This window comes from Nesoenas mayeri (assembly GCF_963082525.1).
Source record: "Nesoenas mayeri genome assembly, chromosome: 3".
NCBI classification, from domain to species: Eukaryota; Metazoa; Chordata; class Aves; order Columbiformes; family Columbidae; genus Nesoenas; species Nesoenas mayeri.
In genome coordinates, this window is record NC_137544.1 from 51,763,125 (window position 1) to 51,787,659 (window position 24,535).

Below are 24,535 nucleotides of genomic sequence, written 5' to 3' on the forward strand. Positions count from 1 at the left end.
ATGAACTTTCAATTACAAATATACTGAAATCTCACACACCGACTGCCAGCCTGCATCTGCTGATTCATAATGCTTTCTGAGAGACAAACCATCACAAAAATCGCCTTTAAAATGGCTGTCATCTCCTTTTGTTCTAGCAGCCTGAGGACCTTACTGTCCATGAAGTATCAAGATACACTCCTTCATTTGTTCAGTACATTATTCTGAAGTGATGCTGATCTCAGTAAAGACAGGGACTTCTATCACCTAACACTTTTTTTTTTTTTATTCTGATATGCTACTTAATTTAACCCTGTCCTACTGTGACCAGCAGGATAAACACAAAAACAAATCCTCCTCCTCTTTGGTTTAAGTAGTTTAATTTAGGACTGCAAATGTTATTAACACAGTAGTATGTTTACAACCTTTCATCACCCTCAAGCACAAGTAACTATCTGCATACATCTACTGAGCATCTGCATACCTTCAGGTTCTTTCTAAAAATAACTTACCTTTGAACTGGCAGCATGTAACTCCCTCTTTGGAAACTACTTCTTTCACTATTTAGAAACAACCCTCATACAATATTTTGCCTTGACTCATCTCTTTAGCAGTATCTATACACCAATGATGCCAAAACGTTCTTTGCATCAAAGTCCTACAGCAAGAGCTTCCATCCATGAAACCAACATAAGCTATGTCTCTTAAAAGTAATTGTATTGATCAGAGAATGCATATTAAGCTGATACAGCTGATAAATCGAAGTTGGAACTGGATTTCTTATTCTTCTCTGTAATACTATAATGAGATCCTACAATGCTGGTCAAGGAAATGGAACTCACAATCAACAGAATGATATTCATAATTTGTTATTATTAATTTTTTTTCTTTTAGAAAATAATCTCTCGGCAAGGCAACAGCGGGCAAATGCAGCTGCAGGAGTAAAGTCTTAGCTGTTAACAATCACTGATACATTCAGTCAAAGTATTATTTTAATCCAAATAAGGGCATACTTCTGAAGATGTATTTAACTTAGGCTTGAATAAGTGTTTGCACCTAAGTAAACTATGTCTAATGACACTTCCATGAATGGGTTGAAAGCTTTGTATTAAAACGTACAAGCACTATGAAGTTACAACTGCAAGCTATTAAGAAATCACCACAATTTTAAAAGTTACATGAGATATAGTAACACATTATTAAAAAAAAAAAAGTAAATCAACTGATCACATCCTAAACTCCAGTATTAATGGTAACAACTTCTTTAAAAATATGTAACTGTGTCCTTCATTTTGGTCCCTGAGGCTTCTGACTAGACACGTATTTACATAAAAAAGACGCTAATTCTCAACAGAGCATTAGAGATTTTCAATGGCAGTTTTCATTTCAAGTTTCTGCCTCTAATAATCATGAGGTCCTAAAATTAACAACTTTCAAGAAAATACTAGAACCTTCTAAATGTCTATTCGAAAGATAACTCCTTTATAGGTACGAGACCTAATCCTATTATCTGTAATAAAAATATTTCACAAAATAAAAGGCTTTTTATTCACTTCTAAAGCACTTACTCTGGATTCTTAGTATCATTTTTATCAAACAATTACACAATAATTATGCTGTTACAACTATAAACTATGTTCCTTTGTTCTTTAACTCATTCACAATTGAGGCACAGACTATTAGTTATCAAGGTGCCCCTGACAATTTTAATTAGATACTAAAATACCTTTCAGGATCAGAGTTTTATCATTTCCTTTCAAAATATTTAAGCTTGAAATTACTTTTCAAATAAATATTTACCAAGTATTGATTCATTCTCTTAAAAAAACCTCAAAACTCATCTGTTTTACAAGTTTGTACACAACACCCACCATCCCTGTGTAATATACAATAAATACCAATTGTCTACTATAAACTCATAAATCTTATTTTACTATGCCTATACAATTAAGCCTACTGTATAGCTTGACAGCATATACACACACCCAACGTTAAAATGTATATGACAGCATAGCAACATAATCACAAAGAATATCATAAACATCACTACAGAAAGTATTCTGGTGAAAATAAAGACTGCAATGAAAAAAGCTTTTAGTTCAATGAGCTCCTTGTTCTACTGTGAAATATCCTGACCCTTTGTTAAACCCTATGGATTATTTTGCATAACAATGCCTTCATACCAGGAAGAAACCTGAATAAAACCAAAGCAAATTTACTTACTTCCTACTGCAAGGCAGAACTTCAGAAGAACAGGTTACTGTTTGAAGACTCTTAAGTTCCTTTATTATAATAAGTGTAACACAAAGGAATGAAAGAACTGAATCCCATGGTTTCCTTGTCTATTGAAGCTCTTACAAAGCACCTATCTTCATGGTTTTGAAGAAGCTTTTCCTCTTACACCCAATTAGTAGAATAATACAACACTAAAAAACATGGCCTACAAAAATACTGAAGAAACTGGAGGAGTTTAACCCAGGAAAAGATGAGGGAAGACAGATCAACAGGCTTCTAACATGTAACAGAAAGACAAGAGGGCAGTTAACATCCACACGAGCTATGGACAAGACAAATTACATTACCTACTAAACCAAAGACAACTTGAGTTAAGACTGTAGTTATAAAATGACCACAAAGTTCCCCAGAATCTCCTGCCAGAATGCCCTAGTTCTTGCGTAAGTCATAGGACCTGCAGCCCTGCCTCTTAAGCAGCATCAACATGAGCCAGCTTGGCTCCAGCTGATGCGTCCTTCTTCCCAACCTGACTGAAATTCTGGATTAGGCATGAAGAAAACTTTCCAACAATAAAGACAGTTATTACTCTCCTCACAGAACGCACGATCTCTGCTATTAATCTCCTGACACCAAGTTGGGCAGAGAGCTATTAGATCTGTCTCAGGGTATGAAGGAGCCAGAGGACCTGTCAAAGTCCATCTCCAATCCATTCTTCTGCTCCATTTACTTGTAAACGGGAATAATGTCCTCATTTTGACTACGGACTATAAGCTTTAAGTAACTCGACTATATGTCTTTGCCCTATTTTTAAGAGGCTTTCTAAATTCTCCCAGAACTTAATGCAAATAGGACACCAGTCAGTAGCATCTGTTGCTCAAGACTGCTTGCTGTTTTCAACATCAAAGAGAACTTTTTCTTAGGACACACCGCTCCATGCCCACGCTATAATAACCAAAACCAGAGGATGGGCACGGCCAGGCCCAAAACCCGCGGGGCTGGACACAGCCTCCCAAAACACGGGGCCACGTTAACTCTCCCCAGCCGCTCCCAGCACGGCTCCCAGTGGCCGCAGCACACGGGAGGGGCTCTCGGTGCCACCGCGGGCAGGGCACGGGCCCCCAGACCCGCACGACCCCGGCGGCAAGAGCCCCAGCGCCCCCACCTCCATCCCCCAGAGGCCTCCTCAACCGCCCCTCAGGTACCTCCAGCTTGTGGTTGATCTGGGACACGGTCTGCGCCTTGTGGCAGAGCTGGGCGAAGCAGGAGCTGAGGCTGGTCATCTTCTGCCGCCCCTCGTACGTGATGTCGGCCTGGTCGGGGTCGATCTCGCCCAGCAGCAGGTCCACGTCCACGAAGGCCTTGTCGAACTCCTTCTCCAGCACCTCCAGCCAGCGGAACATGGACACTCCGCCGCCCGCCGCCGAGGCTGAACCGGCCGCGGCACCACCGCAGGCCGCGGCGCCCGGTCCGCAGGAACCGCCGCCGGCCGCCGACATCCTCCCGCTGCCGCCGCTGCTGCTGCCGCCGCCGCCGCTGCCGCCTCCCCTCGCACGCCCCGGACAGGGCTGGGCCCGCGCCCCCCGCCTCAGCCCCCACCCTGCCTCGGCCGCCCTGCGCGCCCCCTCCCGCCCCGCAGGACACGGCAGCGGCGGCAGCGGGCCCGGCTCCGGCGGGGCGGCCACGCAGGGAAGCCAGAGGAATGCGCCCGGCGCGCATGCGCGGCGGCGCTGACAGGCGGCGGCGGGGGCGGGACGCCGTGGCCCGGCGGGCAGCAGCGCGCGGCTCGTGTTGCCTGCCACAACTCCAGGCGGCGGCAGGCAGCAACGGCCGAGCCCCGAGCCCCCGATCGCGGCCGCCGCGCTCCCCCAGCTCGCGCCGCCAGGGGGCGCTGCGGGCCGGGCAGCGCCGGAGGGGGACAGCGGGGCTCCTCTCCTGAAAAATACACCCGAAAACGCCCGTGGCGCCTGGCGCGAGCGAGACAGAGATTTTTTGCTGGGAAAAACGCTGTTTTTACGTTGCACTTGGCATTTCTCAACTTCAGACTTAGTGTTTGGGTGTGCGACCTGCCCCCGAGGAGTTGGCCTGGCCGCGCACGTGGGGCCAGCGGGGAAGGGGCCTGAGGGTCATGGCCGCCCGACTGATACCTGACAGCACAGGCCTCACAGGCCCTTCGCTGTGTCACAGAATCATAGAACGGTTTGGGTTGGGAGGGACCCTCAAAGGTCATCAAGTCCAGCCCCCTGCAATCACAGGGACTGGAAGGGACCTCGAAAGATCATCTAGTCCAGTCCCCCTGCCGGAGCAGGAACACCTAGATGAGGTTACACAGCAATGTGTCCAGGTGGGTTTTGAATGTCTCCAGAGAAGGAGACTCCACAACCCCCCTGGGCAGCCTGTTCCAGTGTTCTGTCACCCTCACTGAGAAGAAGTTTCTTCTCAAATTTAAATGGAACCTCCTGTGTTCCAGTTTGAACCCATTATCCCTTGTCTTATCATTGGTTGTCACTGAGAAGAGCCTGGCTCCATACTTCTGACGCTCACCCTTTACATATTTATAAACATTAATGAGGTCACCCCTCAGTCTCCTCTTCTCCAAACTAAAGAGCCCCAGCTCCCTCAGCCTTTCCTCATAAGGGAGATGCTCCACTCCCTTAATCATCTTTGTTGCCCTGCGCTGGACTCTCTCCAGCAGTTCCCTGTCCTTCTGGAACTGAGGGGCCCAGAATTGGGCACAATATTCCAGGTGTAGTCTCACCAGAGTAGAGAGGGAGGAGAACCTCTTTCAACCTAAATGAGCCTGGACATCTTCAATTAGATCAGGTTGCTCAGGGCCCCATCCAGAATGATTTGAGACAAGAGGGTCTTTTGAGGAAATTCGTGTTTATGGGAGGTTTTTGGTTGTTTTTTGTTGCTGTGGGTTTGTTTATTTTGTTGGTTTGGTTTGGTTTGGTTTTTCTTCTTTCGGCCAGATACCTTTAATTTGCTTATATGTGCAGATTTCATAAGAGGAAGTACTTGATTTCACCAATGACATGATTTTTCATGTAACATTTCTCAGCAAGATTGTCAGCTGGCAGTCCTCCTTAGGATGAAAGGACGGTCACGTTGAACAAACCAGTCACACTTCTAGTGATTGAAACAGTAGGCTTTTCAGACAAGCACCTCATCTGTTGACTGGTGGAACACGTCATTTGTGTCTTTCAGAAAGTTCCACTTTTTCTCAGGTTCAAAAGAGAATATCAATAGCTGGAATACCAATAAAATTACTGAACTGTACACATTTCCCCCCTCCTGTGGGACAAGGAAAGACAAGTCTTCTCTACTGTATTCACAAATGCGAGGAGCAGGTGCAAACCACACCATTGGATTTGCAGTTACACATTCATTGCTCATGCTCAGCAAAGATGCAAACTTGCAAGTATTATATTATGAAAAAGACTGCGCTAGGTACCTTTGCATCTCTAGAAGCACTGATGAATGCAGTTATATCCATATAAAAACTATTGCATTTTTTTTAGCTCACTGTGGTTGTACATAAACCATCTCTACATGGATGCTCTCTCCAAGGCACTCACCTTGGTTAAAAGCTCATCTCCTTTGAAATACTGCAATTGTTTCTGATGTTGATTTCAGTAGGAGCTTTGTTAGCAGGTCTTGTAGGGGTCTCATGCAGCTTGGCTTCATGGCATCAAAGTAATAATTCCGCCTCGAAAAAGGGTCATTTTAACCTAGATCAGGACTCTAGTCCTGCCAACGACGTGGCCCCACACACGTGGCTGTCAGCACGGGGTCCCTCCAGTCAGCAGAGAAGTGGACAACAGGAAAATGGAGCCTTGCGTGCCCTGCCCCAAGGCTGTAGGGCATCCTGGGGTGAGTTTCTTTCCCTGCTCCACTTTGCATAAATAATGGATTGGGACACAGAGAGACAGAAAGATACCACTTAACAGCTCAGTGGTTAGACCACTCACCTGGAATGTGAAGAGAGAACTCAGAGCAGGAAAGAACTGTATTTCCTCAATCTGTGCTTTCGGAAGAGCTGGATAAAAGCAAACTTCATCACTAACAGTAGATATCACATTTCCTCTGGGATCTGCTATTGTAGGCTGGAAAAGAAACTTACAGATTGTTATTACAAAGCTGCTCATTTGCCCTTTACTGCTCAAATTGAAAGCACTGTAACTGAAGGTAGGTAGTAACAAACTGGGCATCTAACGGGGGTGCTCTTACTGTTGATCCAGTCCATGATGGAAACAAAAGCTACAAGCACCTTTGTATATACTCACAGGAAAAAAAAAAAGTGGCTCAGTAAATTGGTGTATTCAGAATAGTAGCTGAGCAAAGGATTTATGTGTTTATAGTCACCCAAGTGCTTCTGAGTGAGCCCAGCTTAACAGAACATTTGCTTGACCTTTGTTATAAGTTCATTCTCCACAGCCACACTCTCTTTTTTTTCACAACAGGGTCAGACAGGAAATCAAGGTATTTGCTATGTCAAAAGCTAAACTATTATTATTCTTTCAATTAGTCCAGCCACATAATAAAATTAATTGTTTCAAAACTATCAGTTGTATTTGTTAGCTTTGGCCTTGATTCTGGTACATATTACACTGGTGTAGTACCTATAGAATGACACTACATTCATTGCCTTTTATTAACAGAACAGTAATCTAGCACTTACCAAGCATTAGAATTAGCTGCTAATATATCTCAATCATGGATTTAAACAGCATCTGCTTATCTTGAGAAGGAAGTTTTCCATATCTGTAGCAAATACTGCCTTTAAAAACTTAATGCAACTTATGTATAACTGCTGCTTTTTAAAGAAACACATATTCTCAGATTTTTAGTGTTCTTTCCCTTTAGCTTAGGGGTTGGTCCAACTCTGTCTTAAATTGTCTTTGTCTACAGTGGTATCAGCGTTTTGTGGTCATTAATTTTAACTCTTTCATCCCTTATCAGTGCTACCTTTGCTTTGCATGTCCTTACATTTCACAAGTCAAACAATGTTTTGTCTCTGCTTATTCCGCTCAAAGATTAGCTTCTCAAATACAATTCTTTCAAAAGCCTACCCAAAGCATAATATCAGTCTAATACTTGCTAGACTATGGGTAAATGAGAAGGAATGCTATATATTATGAAGAAAATCTGTGGCTGTAATGCCAAATCTGAGTAAATGTAGTTATCATTAGGTACTATTTGTATTCCTCACCAAAAATACCACGTAAAAAGGGGATTAAAATTAAAAGCAGATATCACTGTTATAAGAGTAAACACACGAATAATTTCATTATCTCAAAACTATACTTGTAGGTCCCCCGGAAAATTCTGATATAAGTTCCACTTACCCTTGAAATGCCTGCCAAAAGCCCCCAGACAACCAGAACTATGTTCTGTAAGCAAGCTGTGCAGTAATTAGGGAACTGAACCTAAGAGAGGTTAGCAGTTTGGGCCTTTAATTAGATTACATTAATTTAAAGTAAGATGCAGTATACTCTACCTTGATAACATCAACAAAATAATAGAAGAACATTTAAAGAACAGCAGTAGTTTGAGTGAACTGGTCTAGCAATAAGAATCCTTTCTATACCCAGAAGACATTTCTAACAAATAGTTGCAGCAAGTTATACATCAAGAAGAATTTAAATTTTTTGAATACTTCTAATGTCAAAAGGGCTTCACTGAAAGCTTCCTGATCTGCTCATTTGACCTTATTGATCATGTAGAGCTGCTTAGACTGAACACCAGCTAATTTTTTCACATATAATTTAAGCAGATAATTTCAATTATTTTAGACAAGGTAGAGTGTACAGAATGTGAGGTGTCTGTGCTACTCTGCTATTATATACATTTGAGAACAAAAAGTACTTTATAAATTTAAATCTACATACTTTAACAGATTACTGGAGTACCTGGTAACTTGTCTGACAACTTTCCTTGTGCTTAGAACATAAATTACTTTAAGCACGAGTAGGACACATTTTAGTACCAAACAAGGCAAAGTGATACCCAAATCAAAAGGAAAAAAGTAATAATAATAATACTTCAATTGACATTACCACTGCTGTATATTTGGTATCTAGTGTCCATGCTGAGACTGGGAAAATGTGTGAGATATTCTACAAACCTTTGGTTAGACCTAACCTGTGCACAAAGAATTTACAATATAAACACATGTGTTTGCACATGAGGGTCAGTTCACCTGGAAACCTCTGTGATTGCAGCTGCCCAGCTGTGCGAGCTCGGCTGCAGCGCCTGCACGTGCCAAGGCCATCCCCTGTGTGCTGTGTGCTGAAGCATCTCAAGCGGCTTGATTGTGTGAGTGGTTGTGCAGTCACCAGCGGGGACACCAAAGGGAGAACAGAGAGGAGACAAAAACATATCTTGCAGCATCAAAGTATGGGAGAAAAATGAGATGATAAAGCAAGATTTTCATGTTCTACTAAAGGAGTTAGACTAGATGATCGGAATGTGCCTTTCTAAAGTGTGTTAGAGGATGAAGTTATCTATCCACACTGATACTTAAAATGACATACATCTTCAGTTGTCATTACACAAAATTTCTGCTAACAAACCCCAGACTTTTTAGTTTTTTCTGTTTTAGTTGATTACTGTCTTGCAGTAGACTTCATATTTGGCCACCTTTTACGGTCCATGCAGTGAGTCCATGGGTGCAACAATTCAGCCATTACTATTAATATTAACATTAATATTAATATTTCAAGGGAACATTCACTGCTTATTGGTCTCTTTTTACACAAGACAACTTCCAAAAGTCACTTCTTCAAATCAGCTTTTTTTTTTTCCTGTGTTTATTGTGGCCTTATTCCCATGTTTATTGCTATGTAGACACTTATGCTTAACTCTCCTCATTCTGAATTTTTGTTCTATTTTTTTTAATGAATCAAACACATGCCAAAAATATTCAGCTTTCATGGCATGGAAGAAGGAAACCATCTTTTTGTGCACACAGTGAGTATAATTTCAAAACCCGCTGTTTCAGGGTCCTCATCTTGTTGAAACTGTGCCTCACAATTTGAACAGTGGACGTTTTTGTACAGTTTAAGCTCCATTCTGGTTCTGTTGGATGTGCAGTCACTAACAGGCTGCTCTTAAAGGCTAAAGGCATGTACAGAAACTGGCAGGGCCTGCTTCATACAGGACTCTGAAAAGCCCTTAAGTACCGACCAGAATCGCTTTTGTGTGTGCAAAACCCCAGATACAGAATTGTCATTGTTGCAGCATCGATTGGATGATCCATCCCTGCTGCTTTACTTATAGATGGTACTGCAAGAGACACAGTCTCACACAGGTTAATTACAGATCTTACGTAAATGTCCATATACAAAAGACCCATGTGTTCAAATTCTAGGTCGAGAATGGATTCAGCCATCATATCTTCCCTCTTTACTTCCCCCTCTTCTTTCCTTTTGGGACTAACTCAGAAGATCATTCCTAGAAAACTGTCATCATGCCATACCATAATCTGTGATTTCATAGGCACTGCTGTCAGTGGCTCTGTTATAAATAACAGTTCTCCATCAAGTGGATGCCATTAGCAGCAATACTTTAAAAGCCAATTACAGCAGCATTAGTGGTATATGTGTATGAAATTCTTTAAATTGACCTCCTCCATGTGAGTTCAGATCATTTTTTTTGTGGAGTACCTGCCTCAGATGCATCTGATTTTGGTGGATGTCCCTCAGCACTATCATAAAATTGACAATGACTAAAATTCCTTGATATGTGAATTTTTATTTAATAAAGTTTAATTCCTTTTCAACAGGTTTCACTGTGCTAGTTCCTCTGGAATGCAAACATGCCACAGACAGGTGAAATGTGAGAAATTCCTCAGAGGTTATCACTTTCATCTTCTCTATGTAGGCATTGCAGAGAGAGAAAAGGAAACCTACCTTACTTATCGTGTGGAAAAAAATTCTTCTTTAAGTCATCCAGCAGCTGTTTCCAGTGTATAAAGATGACCTGGCATGGAGTCAGAAAGTGCATTTTCTACATGCTATGAAAGTGGATAAAAATATTTCCACAGAATTTTTGGCATATGAAGAAGATTGAGACATCATTTTCAGACAGACCTCTGATTGTGAAACTCTACTTGCAGTTTTATGTTGTAAGAATAAAATACAAAATCACTTTTGATAAATCTATAATCCTTATATTAATTAGAGATAATTAATTTGCTTAGAGTGCATCTAGGTTGACATTCTTGATTCAGTGTAACCCTCAGAGGATCTTTGTTTGAGAAACATTTCTGTAAAACAGTTCAGATTATTTCACCAGATGATTAAGGAAAGCATAGTGTTTTTAAAAACAATGTTATGATTGTTTCCCTTAGCAGCCCTGGAGATAAGTGCTTGATCGGAAGTAACCTTTGCAGCAGACAAATGCCATTTGTTGTCCCTATGAAAAACTGGTCCAAATCCAAGTTAAAAACCTCCAGCAAAAAATAACTATAAATTCACACATACTCAGTGACAGGCACTTGATAGCATATGGCAGCTAAATATGACAAGGATCCTTCAGAGCATACGCCACCACTTAGCAGCTCCTAGTTGCCAAACTGTTTGTGTTTCTGACATCCCGCAGGGACCAAGCTTCTACCCATGCCCTGCAGGCCCTGAGCTGGTCTTCTTCTGCAATTCCTCCTTCCCGTGGTCAAGGGACACGTCAAGTCCAAGGACTCAGCTTCTTCATGTGTTTTGTGCTAAGACTGCATCTTCCCTTGTACGGTCTGTGCCATCGTGTACCCGACAAAGGATCCACCTTGAGTTTTTATGGGCTGTCTTAACTCAGACATTTCTAAATGCTCCATAACTAGAGTTCTTCAGGCTCATTCTTCCCATTTTAATGCCATCTTTTATGTGATTTTCTAAATGTAACTTAGGTTAAAAAAATTATCTCTTGACAAACATATGTGTGCTTTTGTCAAATCTCTGACTTTGATGAAGAAAGAAAAGGCCTGTACACCAGTACTGTAGATGCTGAAATCTTGTGTGAGGCAAGGCTTGTACAAAAAAGATAATATTTGTATTATACTGACTGATATATTTGAAAAAAAATCACCAAACTTTCCAGTACTTTATGAGCCCTTCTTCACATCTGAACTCAAAGCAGCAATCCCAAATGATCTTCTAACTTTGTTCAACTCAATCTTGCTTTTTATCCAAATTTGTCCAATGTATTTTACTACTTTGCCATGATACTCTATAACCGATGTCCTTATTAAATGCCAACAACACAAAAGAGTCCAACATGGACTTTGGGTTTAGCAGGTTTTGATCTGAGCTGTTTATCTTTGGTTAAAGCACATACTATATAGAATGTCCTTGGGACGTCTCACGAAGGCAGTTTATGGGTGCTATCATTCAATCATTTGTTATTGCTGACAGAGAAATGACAGAGGGAAATATCAGGCCATTAGTCCTGTACAGGAATCCCCATTGAAAGGTGCGGAGAGTTTACATAAAAACTGCTGGCAGGAAATGGCCACCAGTGATTGGCGCTCTTAACATCTCCCTGCGAACCTGTGCAACTCATGGGCCAGCAGTGCTGCTTTCACAACAGAGATCCTGGAATGTTTATTCACTTTCTTTTTTTTCTTTTGCATAGCTCGTATTTCCTGCTAGGCTTACACTCATACAGTCCCATGACTCTTTGTCGGTTTGTTTGCTATAAGTTCTAGAATCAATAAAAACCCCACAGGTTGTAGTTTTGTGCAAAAACAAAGGCATCAGCTCTGGTGGAGGCATGTCAGAAATTGTACCGGGCAGATTTAATAGGATCATAGCTATCACTTTAAAATACCTGGCTTCTGAAAGCAGACATATACCAGGAATTAATGGATACATAGGATCACTCATGATTAAATCATTGTTAATGTCACACAAATGAACTATTAAACCAGTGAAGTTTCTTTCCATTAGTTTGTAAAAACTGAGTGAATAGGTATTATTCAAAAATGTAAAGAGAACATTGCACCTTACTGTGGTGTTACCTTGTAACTACAGCTGTGCATTCTAACATCAGCTGAGTGGCTTACAATTTACACAATAGGGAAGGATGCAATGTACAGTTCTTATTTAAAGGGATTCTCCAACTGACACTGCAGTACTCTAGAGCTCTCAACTGCAAACTGTAGGGTGTTCATTTCTTTTTACTATCCTTGAGCGAAGAGCATTTGTTTTTTGATGAATTTTTGAGGAACACAAATGCCAAATGAGATCCTGAGCATTATTGTCTTAGTGACCTCAGCATTTAAACTCAAGTCAATGGAAAAACAGGATCAAAGACCATTCCAGGGCATGGTGATACATACCACTAGTAGCTGTCAGTATGCAGAAAGGTTTTACACTTTGTCTGAGCACCTTGATTATTTTAGGGAAAAAAAAAAAAAGCCAAACCACAAACTAAGTACCAAGCCCTACATCAAGACACATTAAAATATTTGTTTTAAAAGCTTTAAAAGCACCATTCCTAATCCTGCTCACCCACTCATTTTTGTTCAATTGATCACTATGGCATAAGTCAGGCAGGATTTTTCTGCAGAGCTTGCTAAACATGCCAGTTTGACAGACTGTTTTAGGAAAAGGTTTCTGCTCTTGCTGTTTAGTTTAGCAGATGCTGGGATGCAGTTCTGTACTCACAGTGTAGGGGATTATGGAGACAGAAAGATCTCCAGGAGGGAATATGGCAACTGTCCAGTGTAAACCCAGCTGCATCCAACAGGCACTGCCATTGAGGACAGTCCCAAGTTCTGTTATCCATTTGTCAAATCAGCTTCACATCATCTTATGCTCAGAAAAATAACTGGCCCGGTTCTGAATTCAAGGAATAGGATTAGTCACTACTGAAAATACAATGGAGAGGATGGAAGAAAACAGGTAACAGTGCAAAGAGGATCAGTATAATGATACAAAGGTTTCCTATGTACACAGCTTTGTACATTGTAAATTCCTGAGTACAAAGGAAAAAAAATGCATAGAAAGTTAAGTTCCTAAAATAATCACAAACTGAACTTTACATCTCTGGCTGGCACAGCTAACAGATGCATGAGAGAGGCACTAGTAAGTAGAGGTAAAACTCTGTGGGAAACTTTAGAGTTCTCCATCTGTCATGAGCTAAACAGGACTTCTTAATCATCTACCTCTTGATTTACACTAAATGCTTTCAAGTGCTTCACTTTTGTAATTTTCAAAGACAAGAATAATTAAACTTTGGTTTATGTGAATTACACAAACACAGGTAACTTAGATTTTTGTCCAGCCTTTAAAAAATCTGTATCACCCAGCAGCACTCAGCCGTATCACAGACATTCAGAAAGTGAATAGAAAGTTTTAGATTGAAAATAATAGCTGCCTGGGCTTGGGTTTTTTGGGGATTCTGAATAACGCAAGAGGAAGAGTGAAAAATCTCCAGTGTTGATTGTGGTTGTGTTTTTACTGTTTCTAATACCGGGTCACAGAAGATACAAAGGTTTTACAGCCCCACTATAAAACAGCTCTTTATCTTTTCTCCACTAATTCTGTGGTGTCACATTTAACAAAACTAGGAAACTGGAGATAATATGGATGTTTGCAGATTAGATGTCAGGTAATAAGTAACACTAATTTCGCATACCTACAAATGTAAAGGTGCCTTATCACTGTTTAAGTTTCTCACTCTTTGTAATGCCTGCCAACATTTTAACCCAGGCAAATTATGGTACTGTTTTTGCTGTTTTTTCACTGGGATAAAATACACAGTCATAATATCCTTTTATCAGATTTCATGGTATAAAAGGACTTTGGTGCTTAATTTATGCTGTATGTTGCCGAGACAATTTCAGAGCTCTTGTTTTGGAAGATGTATTTATCTTACCTTTTAGTTGTCTTACTTTCTTTTCACAGTGGTCTAAGCACCATTTGCCCAAGAAGATGCAGTTGTGACCCTGCTCAGTCAGTGCAATGCTACAGAGCTACAGAGATCCCCAGAGAGATTCCTTCCACCACCAGGAGACTCTACATCAGCCACAGCAAAATTAAACAACTCCAGGTAGGAAAAAAATCCAGTAAAAATACTTTCTGTAGCATCCTGTAACCAAAAGCTGTGTTTCCCTGGTGGTGATGGCTTTTGAGTGAAGGGCAAAGATTATTCCACATCCTAAAAACTGTTGAAATGGTGCCAGATCTGCTTCTATTGCTACTTACTTTGTAAAGATATGTAAATATATTCATATAGCGTTTTCATTATCCTGAGGTCTCTGAGCACCAGTTGGTGCTGCCACAGTGATATTTTATATGCAACTCAAAAAGCAGTAATTTACACCCAACAGCCAAATGTTGACTTGTATTTAATATGGCCAAAAAACCATTGCATTCCAGAATTATTTTTATCTTGTTAAAAGCTTTTACAACTTTTGATAAAATGTAATATTTTTCGATAATAAATGGAAAGGTTTTATGTAGCAACAATAATTTCCCCAAGAAATGAAACTGAAGTTCTTTTCCTCCTCTTGAGTTGCAAGTCTCAGGTACAAGTGCTATCAGAAATGGCAGGGGGAGTAAGTAAGCAGGACTTGCTCATGCATTGTTGGAGTCCAAGGCAGAGTGTGAGATGTTCCTAAACACAATGCTGGGCCTCTCTAGTAACTCATATCAACAACAGCAGCTTCTAAACAAAGCTGCCAACTACTTGTGTTATTTAAAAAGTTCATTCTGGGTTTCTTGATGCATCACTGGATCACATTATTGTGATCGGTTTATGCTCACTTTGCACTGCAGTCTGGAATGGTGCTTCTGTTTCCAACCCTGAAATATATTTATTTCATAAATTTAACTGCTATAGGTAGAAACAAGGGAAACACAACCACCTGTATTGTACATGCTTGCTGTGTATCAATTTATGACAAATAATAAGAAATGTTTGATTCAAAAGAGGTACATTTTCTCTTAAGTATGCTTGTTCTCTTACAAAGAATATGACTTTAACTGCTCTGAAATGCATATTTGATTTTATTCTCAGTATTGAATGAAATGGGCTAAAAGGCAGCTTAGAGCAGGATCTGGGATACTTGTTGCGCACTGTGAAAGAGTCGGTAATTTTGCAATTTAACTCTGAGAAAGATTTTACTTCTCTTTTAGTTACTAATAATATATCCAGTTTTCTTGTTTTAGCCCCCTTACCTACAAGAGGCAAAGTTCATTGGTGTGACTTAGCTATATTGATGTGCTCTAGTTAAACAAAAAGTCTGTCAAACGAATCATTAGGAAATACATTTTCTGTGGGAAAATTAAAAGGGTATTATTTTCTTTCGAGGATAGGGAAGAAGAGCCATTTTTCCTTTCTTAGGCCCATATCTGTCAGCTACTACTCGGTTACTGGTAAAGTCACCACCTTAGGTTCTGACTTGAGCAAAAGGCAGGTGTTTGTTATAAACGTTGGATATAAGTGAACAGAGTAGTGCAATAAATGTTTTATGGCTGTTCAGAACAAATGGTGCCTGCAACCGTCTAAGGAGGGAATTTTTCACTTTATACATTAATTCAGCTGAGCAATCAGTGTGCTTTCCTTCTACTAGTGACTGTGCACTGAAATGAAGTTAAGTCCCTTCGTGCTGTATGGTTTGGCAATTAGAAGCCTCAGAAGAATAAACAAATTTTGTTTCAAACTGAGCACCAATTACTTTTTGACATTACCTTGCATTGATTATTCTTAAAATTGTACAGAAATTAAAAAGAAAATAAGATATGTTTGTATGTTAAATACCATATGTTTTTAAGAAAAACAAGAAAAAAATGTAGATATTTTTTACCCAAATCAACTTTATATTTATTCTGACAGGGCTGGTCATTGTTGAAAACACTGGCTGGGATTTTGCTTTTGGTATTTTTACACACTAAGGTTTGTTATAAGCAGACTTCATAATAACAAATCCAGATTATTTTTAGCGTGTTTTTTCAATAATTTCTGCCTCCTCCTTGATTTGAAGGCCAATTATAATCTGTTCACTCTCACTTGAAGATATAGTTTATTTCTATGTATACTAATACATGGGGGTTTACCTGCTGAAAGAAAATTGTTTATCTGCCCCCCACAATAGGGAACTGGTTTAAGAAACTGCTTATAAAAAATCCCAGTTCACAACAATTCTAAAAGCAATTAAAAAATCATTAAAAATGGTAAAACGATTAAAATGTTTATATTAAAGGAACAGTGTCTTAGATCCACTTTCAGGAGATCTATTTTTTAAAATGTAAAATGATATTAGTATCACTCTACAGACAGCCCAGTTAGAGAATAAAACAACACTTTATACCAAAAAGACAGCTGATAGACTTTCAAATATGTCTTGATTCGTATTAGAAAGACTGGGTGGTTTGTAACAGCATGGAGAAATATTTAAGTCTCAAAACAGCATGGTCACAAAGCCTGACAAAGCATACCAAATAGGTAGAAAATAGGAATTATAATAATCCACATTAAGAAGCCTAACTACATTACAGAATGAATGTCTGTGCATTGACCTTCACATCACTTAATAAGATGAAAATTAAGCCTCTTATAGACATACAGCAATCAGCTGAGGAAATACAGGAAACATTGCTTTTGAACTTGTAGGAGAAAATATATTTAACTTACGGACATTCATATTTGCTTCAATTTTCGTAAGACTGTTCTATCACGTACATATGGCTATGCTTTTCTGCTCTTGAGCAATGCAGTTCATTCCTATGGGACTTCTCATGGTAAAGTTTTGCAAGATTAGTCTCCTAATCATGGCCAAAACTGAACGTGCTGTTCTGTAATTGCCATGTAGCAATATATATATGTTATAAAACTGCATTTATAGAAAAAATAGAAAATGGCAGCTTTGTTATTTACTGTTAAGAATATAAATTATTTTATGAAGGTACATTCCCTCATTGAACTGAAGTGTAATTGATGGAGAAAGCTGCATCAACAGAGATTCCATATCTACACTTTCACACTAACTGCATCAAATCTTGCATTGCTCAGAAATGACTTTAAAAGACTGAATAAATGTAATCAAAAGCTAGTGACAACTAAGGATACCAAAGCAAAATGAAATCTGCCTCCTCTTTCACAGCTGTGTGGGCTCTAATTTTAGCAGAACTTAAGATGCAGAGTTTGTAGCTAAGGTAAAAACCATGCAAGAACAGAATAAATGAAGCTGGAAAGAATCTTTGAAGAGTCACCTTTATAAGCTGATTTCACATACACAACTATGATAGCCAAATGTATTCAATCAGAATCGTAGAATTAAATTACTACCCAGTACCTGTGCTGAAAAAGGACTTGTACTGCCTTCTGTGTAGGTTCCTGACTGGGCTGAGGGGTTATGCTGTAGAACATGCTTTATAGCGTCTCCTAGTGAGAGAAAAATGTGCTGGTAGCTACTAAGCCCTGGGGTAAATAGCATGGAGACTGCCAGCATTAAACATCTCTTACTGGTGCGGTAGTCCTGAGATCTGTATGGAGATGTATATTGGACATGGGAAAAGAAAATAGATGGGGATACTCCTTCCCCCTCTCCCACATGGAACAGCTGCTCATCTTGGTCTGAGCTTTCTGTGATTCCTATATAAATGAATTTTTAAAAATCAAGCACATAGGCCAATGGGCAGCATCTCTGATAATTTCAGAGAACAACTGTTTAAGCACCTGGTGTGCTCAGAGAACTCCCAGGTTCACCCTCATTACTTGCTTCCTCACATCTCGCCTTGGAGGGAACTGCCAGATTCACTGAAGTTTGCTTCTTAACCTGAGACACAAGGTGGCAAGCTTTGTAAACAAGCAGGTTCCCATGAGCAGGAAAATAATGAAACAATTAGTATGCCTCCGTATATTACAGTCACACTCAACATCTAAGTTCCATTTACCACTGCAAAGCATCTGTTTATTACCGACTAACAAAAACTAAGTTCCTGTGAAAGCAATCTGTTCCACAGAGGTGATTTTCAGACCAAGCTGATCTGACAGTTTTGGTTTGGTCATCTTAATGTGTGAAGATTTTAATTCAAAGAAAAGGAGAGATAGTAGAGGGAGGAAAGGAATGAAAGTGTTGCATTTTAGTTTCCTGCCAAAACTTCATAGTGGGGAGAGTTGATGATATCCATGGTTACTTCCTCTGGGAAACAGATACTGCAGGGACAATACTTCTGATATATGAAAATGGCTGTATGATGAACTTAAAACTGCTCCAGCAAGCTCCACTGAGCACATGTAAAAATCATCTCCTCTCTGCAAGGGTTTCTGCCACTGGTGATATTAGCTCTCCATTTTACTTAGGCTGTCCACCAGGCAGAAATAAAAAGAATGTTCCTTCTTCAAATACATGTTTTTGCTCAAAACCAGACTTAAACAACAAAGTTCTAAAAATGTAAGTAAATACTGGCAAACCACAGGTACTTATAGTAACACCTCCATCATTACAATTTCTTTTAGTTTCTCATTCTAAATATACAGTTTCTCAATATAAACTAGCAATTGTCAGAGCATCGAGAAGTAAACAGCAAGGAGGTCCATAAACAAATGGTGTACTATCACATGAATTTTTTTCTCTTTAAGATTACTGACTTTAGGAGAATGTCATCCCTTGAAGAGCTGGTCCTGTCATGCAGTGGCACAGAATCAATAGAAAACAACACTTTTAAAGCTCTGAGCACCTTGAAGTCCCTGGAACTCTACAAAAATCAACTAAAGCAAATACCCGCCTTCCTCCCATCTAGCCTTGAAATTCTGAGACTCGCTGATAACTCTATCAACACTCTGCACACATCTGATTTTGAAGGTTTGATGAAACTAAGGGTACTCGATATTCGGAACAACTTGATTGCGACTCTGCCTCCGAGTGCATTTTCTTCCCTTTGCAATTTACAGAGTCTGATTCTGGATGGCAACAACATGGAATCTGTGCCTGCACCACTTAAGCTACCTAGGCTGAAGTACCTGAGCATGGCCGACAATAAACTGAACTCATTCCCAATCAGCTTCTTTGCATTTTTCCAAAACCTACAGTTTCTCAGCTTAAGTGGCAACTTTCTGACAAAAGTGCCTCTTGACCTACCTAAATCCTTGCTGTCACTGAAAATAGAGAAAAACCGACTCAAAACAATAAGACTTCGAGACATGAAACACCTAGAAAACCTGTCTGAGTTCTTCCTGTCAGAAAATCAGCTGACATCAATAGATGGTGTCCAGCTTCTTCCTAACTTAACAACACTGGAGCTCTCTAAGAACCAGCTCCACATGCTGCCACTCCGGCTGCCTGGAAGGCTGCAGAAACTTGACTGCAGCAACAACCTGATTGAAAGGGTGACAGCGCAGGACTTCCAAGGACTACAAGACCTCAAGCACTTGTTTCTTGACAACAACGCTGTTAGCGCGTTTGAGGCAGGAGCCCTTCAGCAGTGTGTGCAGCTTTCCAATCTGGCGCTGGAACAGAATCTCCTCATTTCTATTCCGCTGAGGCAAGTGAACCTGAGGGCAGCTGGTTCCCAGGTGTCACCTCTCCTTCCTTACATTGTGAGAATGAGGGCCAAACTGGAAAATAAATTTGTATTTGGACCCAGTCATGGTAGAAGGCTATCCATACTATAAACCCACTGCCAGAACTGGCGCTAATTAGCACTCGTTAGCAGTCTCAGCATAGAAGTAGAGCTGTTTTCATTAGATTTGTGGTCCCCAGTGAATCTACCCATTTCACATCTTCCCCTGCCAGTGAGACTACTTTGTTTAATTAGCACACAAATAAGAGGAACCTGCTAGGAGAATGTAACAGAATGATTTCAGAGAAGTTATACTGCTGCTTAAATTTATCTTCTCCCATAACACAAAATTAATAGAGCATTCAATAAAAAGGAAAGACAGCAGTTTTAAAGCTGATATTTCTACCAATCTGCAATGAGTTTACTATGGTTAAAATACTAAGATTTCAGGAGCTGAGTCTGGTCAAAAAGAATGTGTTTTTTCAGTGGATATTAGCATTTCCAACTTCATTAAATTACACATTATAAAGTATTTGGAATGCACATAAGCTCTCCTGCTTCAGGCTATAAGCAAAATTCCAGTCAAAGCAGCAGAGAAGAAACATCCCTTGGGCACACTGTGTTCATTAATGACCTGCTTACAGGTTCTGTCACATTCATCTGAGTGTTGGTCCTGGCCATTATCAGAGATGGTATGTTAGGCCAAATGGAGTCTGGTCTGATATAAAGTAGCAATTTCATTATTTCAAAGAGCCGTGCAATAAGATGGCATAAAAATAGCTATGTAATTCCATTAACATCAACTTCTTTAACACAACTGCACTGTTAAATTTTATTTTTATGGCTTGTGGACAGGTTTAACTAGCCCAAATAAATAATGCAGTAAAATTTCAATTCGTTTAGCATCAGGTCCTTTAGCATTTGAATCTATTTGGCAGCAGCTTTATAAGCAGAAAGTGATTTAGTGGTGTATAAATATTTGATTTCAGTCTAGCTTGACAGGAATGTTTAATGCTTTCTAGTTACTTTAGTATTGTCTAATCCATCTTATTTTACAACCTCTGTAGTCAAGAGAATTAACAGGAAAGAGTTCTCTATTAGCCTTGAAGCAGTACAGCTTTTAAGGAGATGTTGGGGACTTCTGGTTTCAACTCAACAATGAATACAGATTTCAAGGGGAGGCTGTAAACATAAAAGAGGGGAAAAATGACAAGATGTAAAATTTATGTACTTAATTGTTTGCTGATCACCAGGTACACATGGATGTGCAGAAATAAAAGTATTACTTCTGACAGTTACCTGAGAACTCAGTCACTAATGCCAAAGCTGAAATAACATAGTTAATGTGCCACAGTTAATGGGTCTTAGCAGTTATTCAGCAGGAATGAGGAGAAAAAAAGTTTATTTTAATTTTTCTGAGAAGAAAATAATCCATAACAAATCCGAGTGTTTTCAGGGCTCATACAGAAGAGCTTGTACTCCATAAAATCTTGCAGGGAGTGCTAAGAGTCCAGGGAAGAATCTGATGATGCTCCCTGGAGCAGCTGCATCCCAGTACAGCTGCAGTGCTCAGCTCTCGCGTGTGCACGGCTGCTCTGCCAGCAGCGGGATCACTCACCACGTTCTCCAATGTCAGCGTTTTCTCAAGATCAACACAGGCTGAAGTCGAACAACAGAGCCGTAAAGCTGAAGTCATACCAGTAAAGACCAGTAAGACTCTTCACAGGTTTAAGGACTTGCTGGTCAGGCTTTAGACTGTAGTCAGTCTGATAAACATCTCAGGTGATGTCCTCTGCCTAGGGTTTTACCCAAGTACCCTTCTGACACTACAGTGTCATACTGGGCAACTATAATATTCGCTTGTGATTAGGTTTCAAAACAGATTTATTGCAGTGACAAGCATTTGATAAGACCAAATTTTGTGGAGTAACTCATCACATCAACACATAAAATTCTTACACCCCCCAAAAAACTACAGCACAATACAGACCTGTCCTACTCTTGAAATAGTCCCACTGAAGTTGTGAGATTTATACAAATATGGAAACCACCTTTCAGCCTAAGAGGTCAAATTCAACTTCATAAAAAAATGGCAGTAAGGGTCATAATGTAGCCTCTTAGTAATTATCAAAGGTATCTTCCTATCATTACATTGAGATAGACTGTCACATCAACCTTTACGGGTTACAGTATAGTGCTGTTCTACTCTAAATAGTTCTTAGTAATATTATTTATAATTTTCCTGAGAGTTACAGTGAATAAGTTTCCTTAAAACCTCTAACCATGACTCTTAATCTCATCACATTGCACGCTACTATAGCAAAATTATTTTTAAGGTACTTTCAAATTAATTTTATTAAAAATATTCCATGCCAGTTAACTGGCTTTTCTGTTAAGCATTTGTCACTAACTAGAGCAGGAGGAAATTAGAAGATCATAAATGAGCAAGGCTTTTAAAATAAAACAGTTGTATCACACAGATTTGTAAGCTGTATGAAAATAAGACTGATACTGGCCAATCTGCTATCATATCCAGAGTTTATCAGCTTTTTATTTTATTTTGAAATTTAATCAGTTCTAATTATCTAAAGTACTATTTTGAAAGACCATCAAGGAGCCCTTCGATTTCCCCTGTTGCTGATTTCTTAATGATCATACAGACTTATGATCCTACAGACTACTTCTGTGTTGATTAGTGTTTGAATCTGATGGGAGCAAGAGAACAAAATGGGGAAAAAAATCTAGTTCTTTATGGACTAAAAAACCTTTTTAAACAAATAATATACGTATGTATGTGAAGGAGCAGTGTTGCCATTCTTCTCTAAACTTTTGATCTTTCATGGTGCTATAATTTGGTTGTTGGCATACTTATGGCAGTAAAGAGTACAAAATGCATTTTTAAACTTGACACTCAGTTGAACATATAACTTTCTTCATAGTACAGTAGGACAAAAATTGCTGTTTAGTTCAGTTGCACAAACACAGTACAGGTCAGAAATGCAATAATTTGGGAAAATAGTTCAAGTGTGCGCAGACAGTATTCCTGTAACCAAAAAAAAACCCCAAAACACCACAACAACAACAAAAAAAGAGAGATATGAACACTTCAGGACCACATGTTTTTTGCAGAAGATTGCATTTTTTATTAGCGATACTTTTACATTAATACATCAGATGTGCCTGGACAGATACCCACCACCAAATACCATTTACACAAACAGAATCAATATGATGAATATAACATCTTTGTGTTGTTTTATTTTTATTCAGACTTCCAGACAACCTTGCTAGATTGGATCTAAAGGGAAATGACATAGAGGATGTTGGAGAACAAGAGCTGAAGGACTTGAAACAGCTACAGGTTCTAAATTTACGGAACAACAAGATATCTGCCTTGGATCAGAAAGTTGTAGAGTATTTACCTCGTCTCCGTCATCTGTATTTAGATGGAAACCCCTGGAACTGCACCTGTGACCTTCTCAGAACCAGAAGAGCACTGGTGGCCAAAGGAACTGATGTCAGGGGAGGGCAGTGCGTGGCACCCGCAGAAAGCCGGGGAGAAAGTTGGATGTCTTCCAAAAAGATTCTGCAGCAATGTGAAGATAATCTGTCTTCCATGGAAAGAAGCAAAGAGGACAGGAAGAAAATGAAACCCCATGAGGCCTCCAGCATTGGAGTAAACAGAGATGATGATTACTATGATTATGAAGTTGATTAAACCCATGGTTAATCTATAGTGAACCTTAACGTCGTCCAGAGCTGCCCTCTACCACCAGCATCTCTACTGACAACCAGCCTGCTGGGCTGCTGCTAACTGTTCCTCTTTGATTTGTACTATAAGAGTTAGTGACACAAGGGCTGTAGTAAGGATGCCATTGTAAACTGAAAATCATAAAAAAAATAAATTGCATTTCTATGCCATTAGTACTATGTAGTTTGAAGGAAGCAAGAATACAATTATTATCTCTTAGAAAAGCAGTCTGTAACTCTGTATGGACCTTTGTACAGTAGAGCATTCTTACAGTTGGATAAAACTCCATAAATAAAATCCTGCAATACTGCAAGATAGTATTACTAGGAGTCTGGCATTCAACACATTTAAACTCACAGGTCTGCAGTTGGAGATGGAGAGTTACACTGATGTGGGCAATTTCTCAGAACTGTTCAGAGATTCTTGCTTTTGACAAATAAATTTCAGTTTTCCAGTAGTATTTGCCTCTTTTAATTATTTTAGACTATTTTAAATGACATTAGACTAAACCAGCTGAGCTCTGGGCAAAACACAGAAGGCTCACCTTCATCACAGCAAATGCAACAAACAGAAGAATCAGTGCCCTAGCTAATTAAATTTCATACTAGTTCCAAATTTAATTAATAGTGAGGAATAAAACCACTGGAGTAAATTCTATGGTTGTAAACAGAAGAAGAGGGATTCTCAGGAAATAGATCTCTAACTCTGGAAAATATTGGGGTAAGATCAAGTGCGGCAAAGTTTTTGAAAGAGTTTATTCTGGTAGCTGAGCAGCTAATTGTCTACAAATATAGCTTGAGATGCTATATGTATACTTTGAGGTTAGGTATACTACACATGGGAGCGCACCCTGCAAGTGTCCCACTTCACTGGCAGGAACCTTCCAGACTTTTGCACATGTAAAAACAAAAACAAAAAAAAAAAAATAAAGGACTTAATGTTATGTGCATCAGCTCTAATGTATGTACAAATTTTATCAAGCAGTTTCCAAAGTGCTTGAAAACTAAACAAAATTGGATTATCAAGGCCACTAAAACCAGTGACTTACAAAGAGTAATCCAAGGGGTTT

At 39.6% G+C, this 24,535-nt stretch overlaps 2 protein-coding genes across 3 annotated transcripts in view; one reads left to right on the plus strand and one right to left on the minus strand.

Moving 5' to 3' along the window:
- GOPC (golgi associated PDZ and coiled-coil motif containing) overlaps positions 1–3,754 on the minus strand; it is a 28,501-nt gene extending 24,747 nt beyond the window's left edge. For both annotated transcript variants that reach the window (XM_080342453.1, XM_080342452.1), the window contains exon 1: positions 3,417–3,754. In XM_080342453.1, the coding sequence (XP_080198579.1) occupies positions 3,417–3,710 (294 nt within the window). In that variant the 5' untranslated portion in view covers positions 3,711–3,754. The remainder of the gene's footprint in view (positions 1–3,416) is intronic.
- Positions 3,755–4,339: 585 nt separating this feature from the next.
- Positions 4,340–23,433, plus strand: LOC308038640 (nephrocan-like; the record flags this gene model as incomplete). The annotated part of the gene is made up of 4 exons (XM_080341417.1): positions 4,340–4,410; positions 14,115–14,259; positions 18,796–19,697; positions 22,986–23,433. The coding sequence occupies 4 exons, from the start codon at positions 4,340–4,342 to the stop codon at positions 23,431–23,433; spliced, it is 1,566 nt and encodes a 521-aa protein (XP_080197543.1).
- Positions 23,434–24,535: the final 1,102 nt, after the last annotated feature.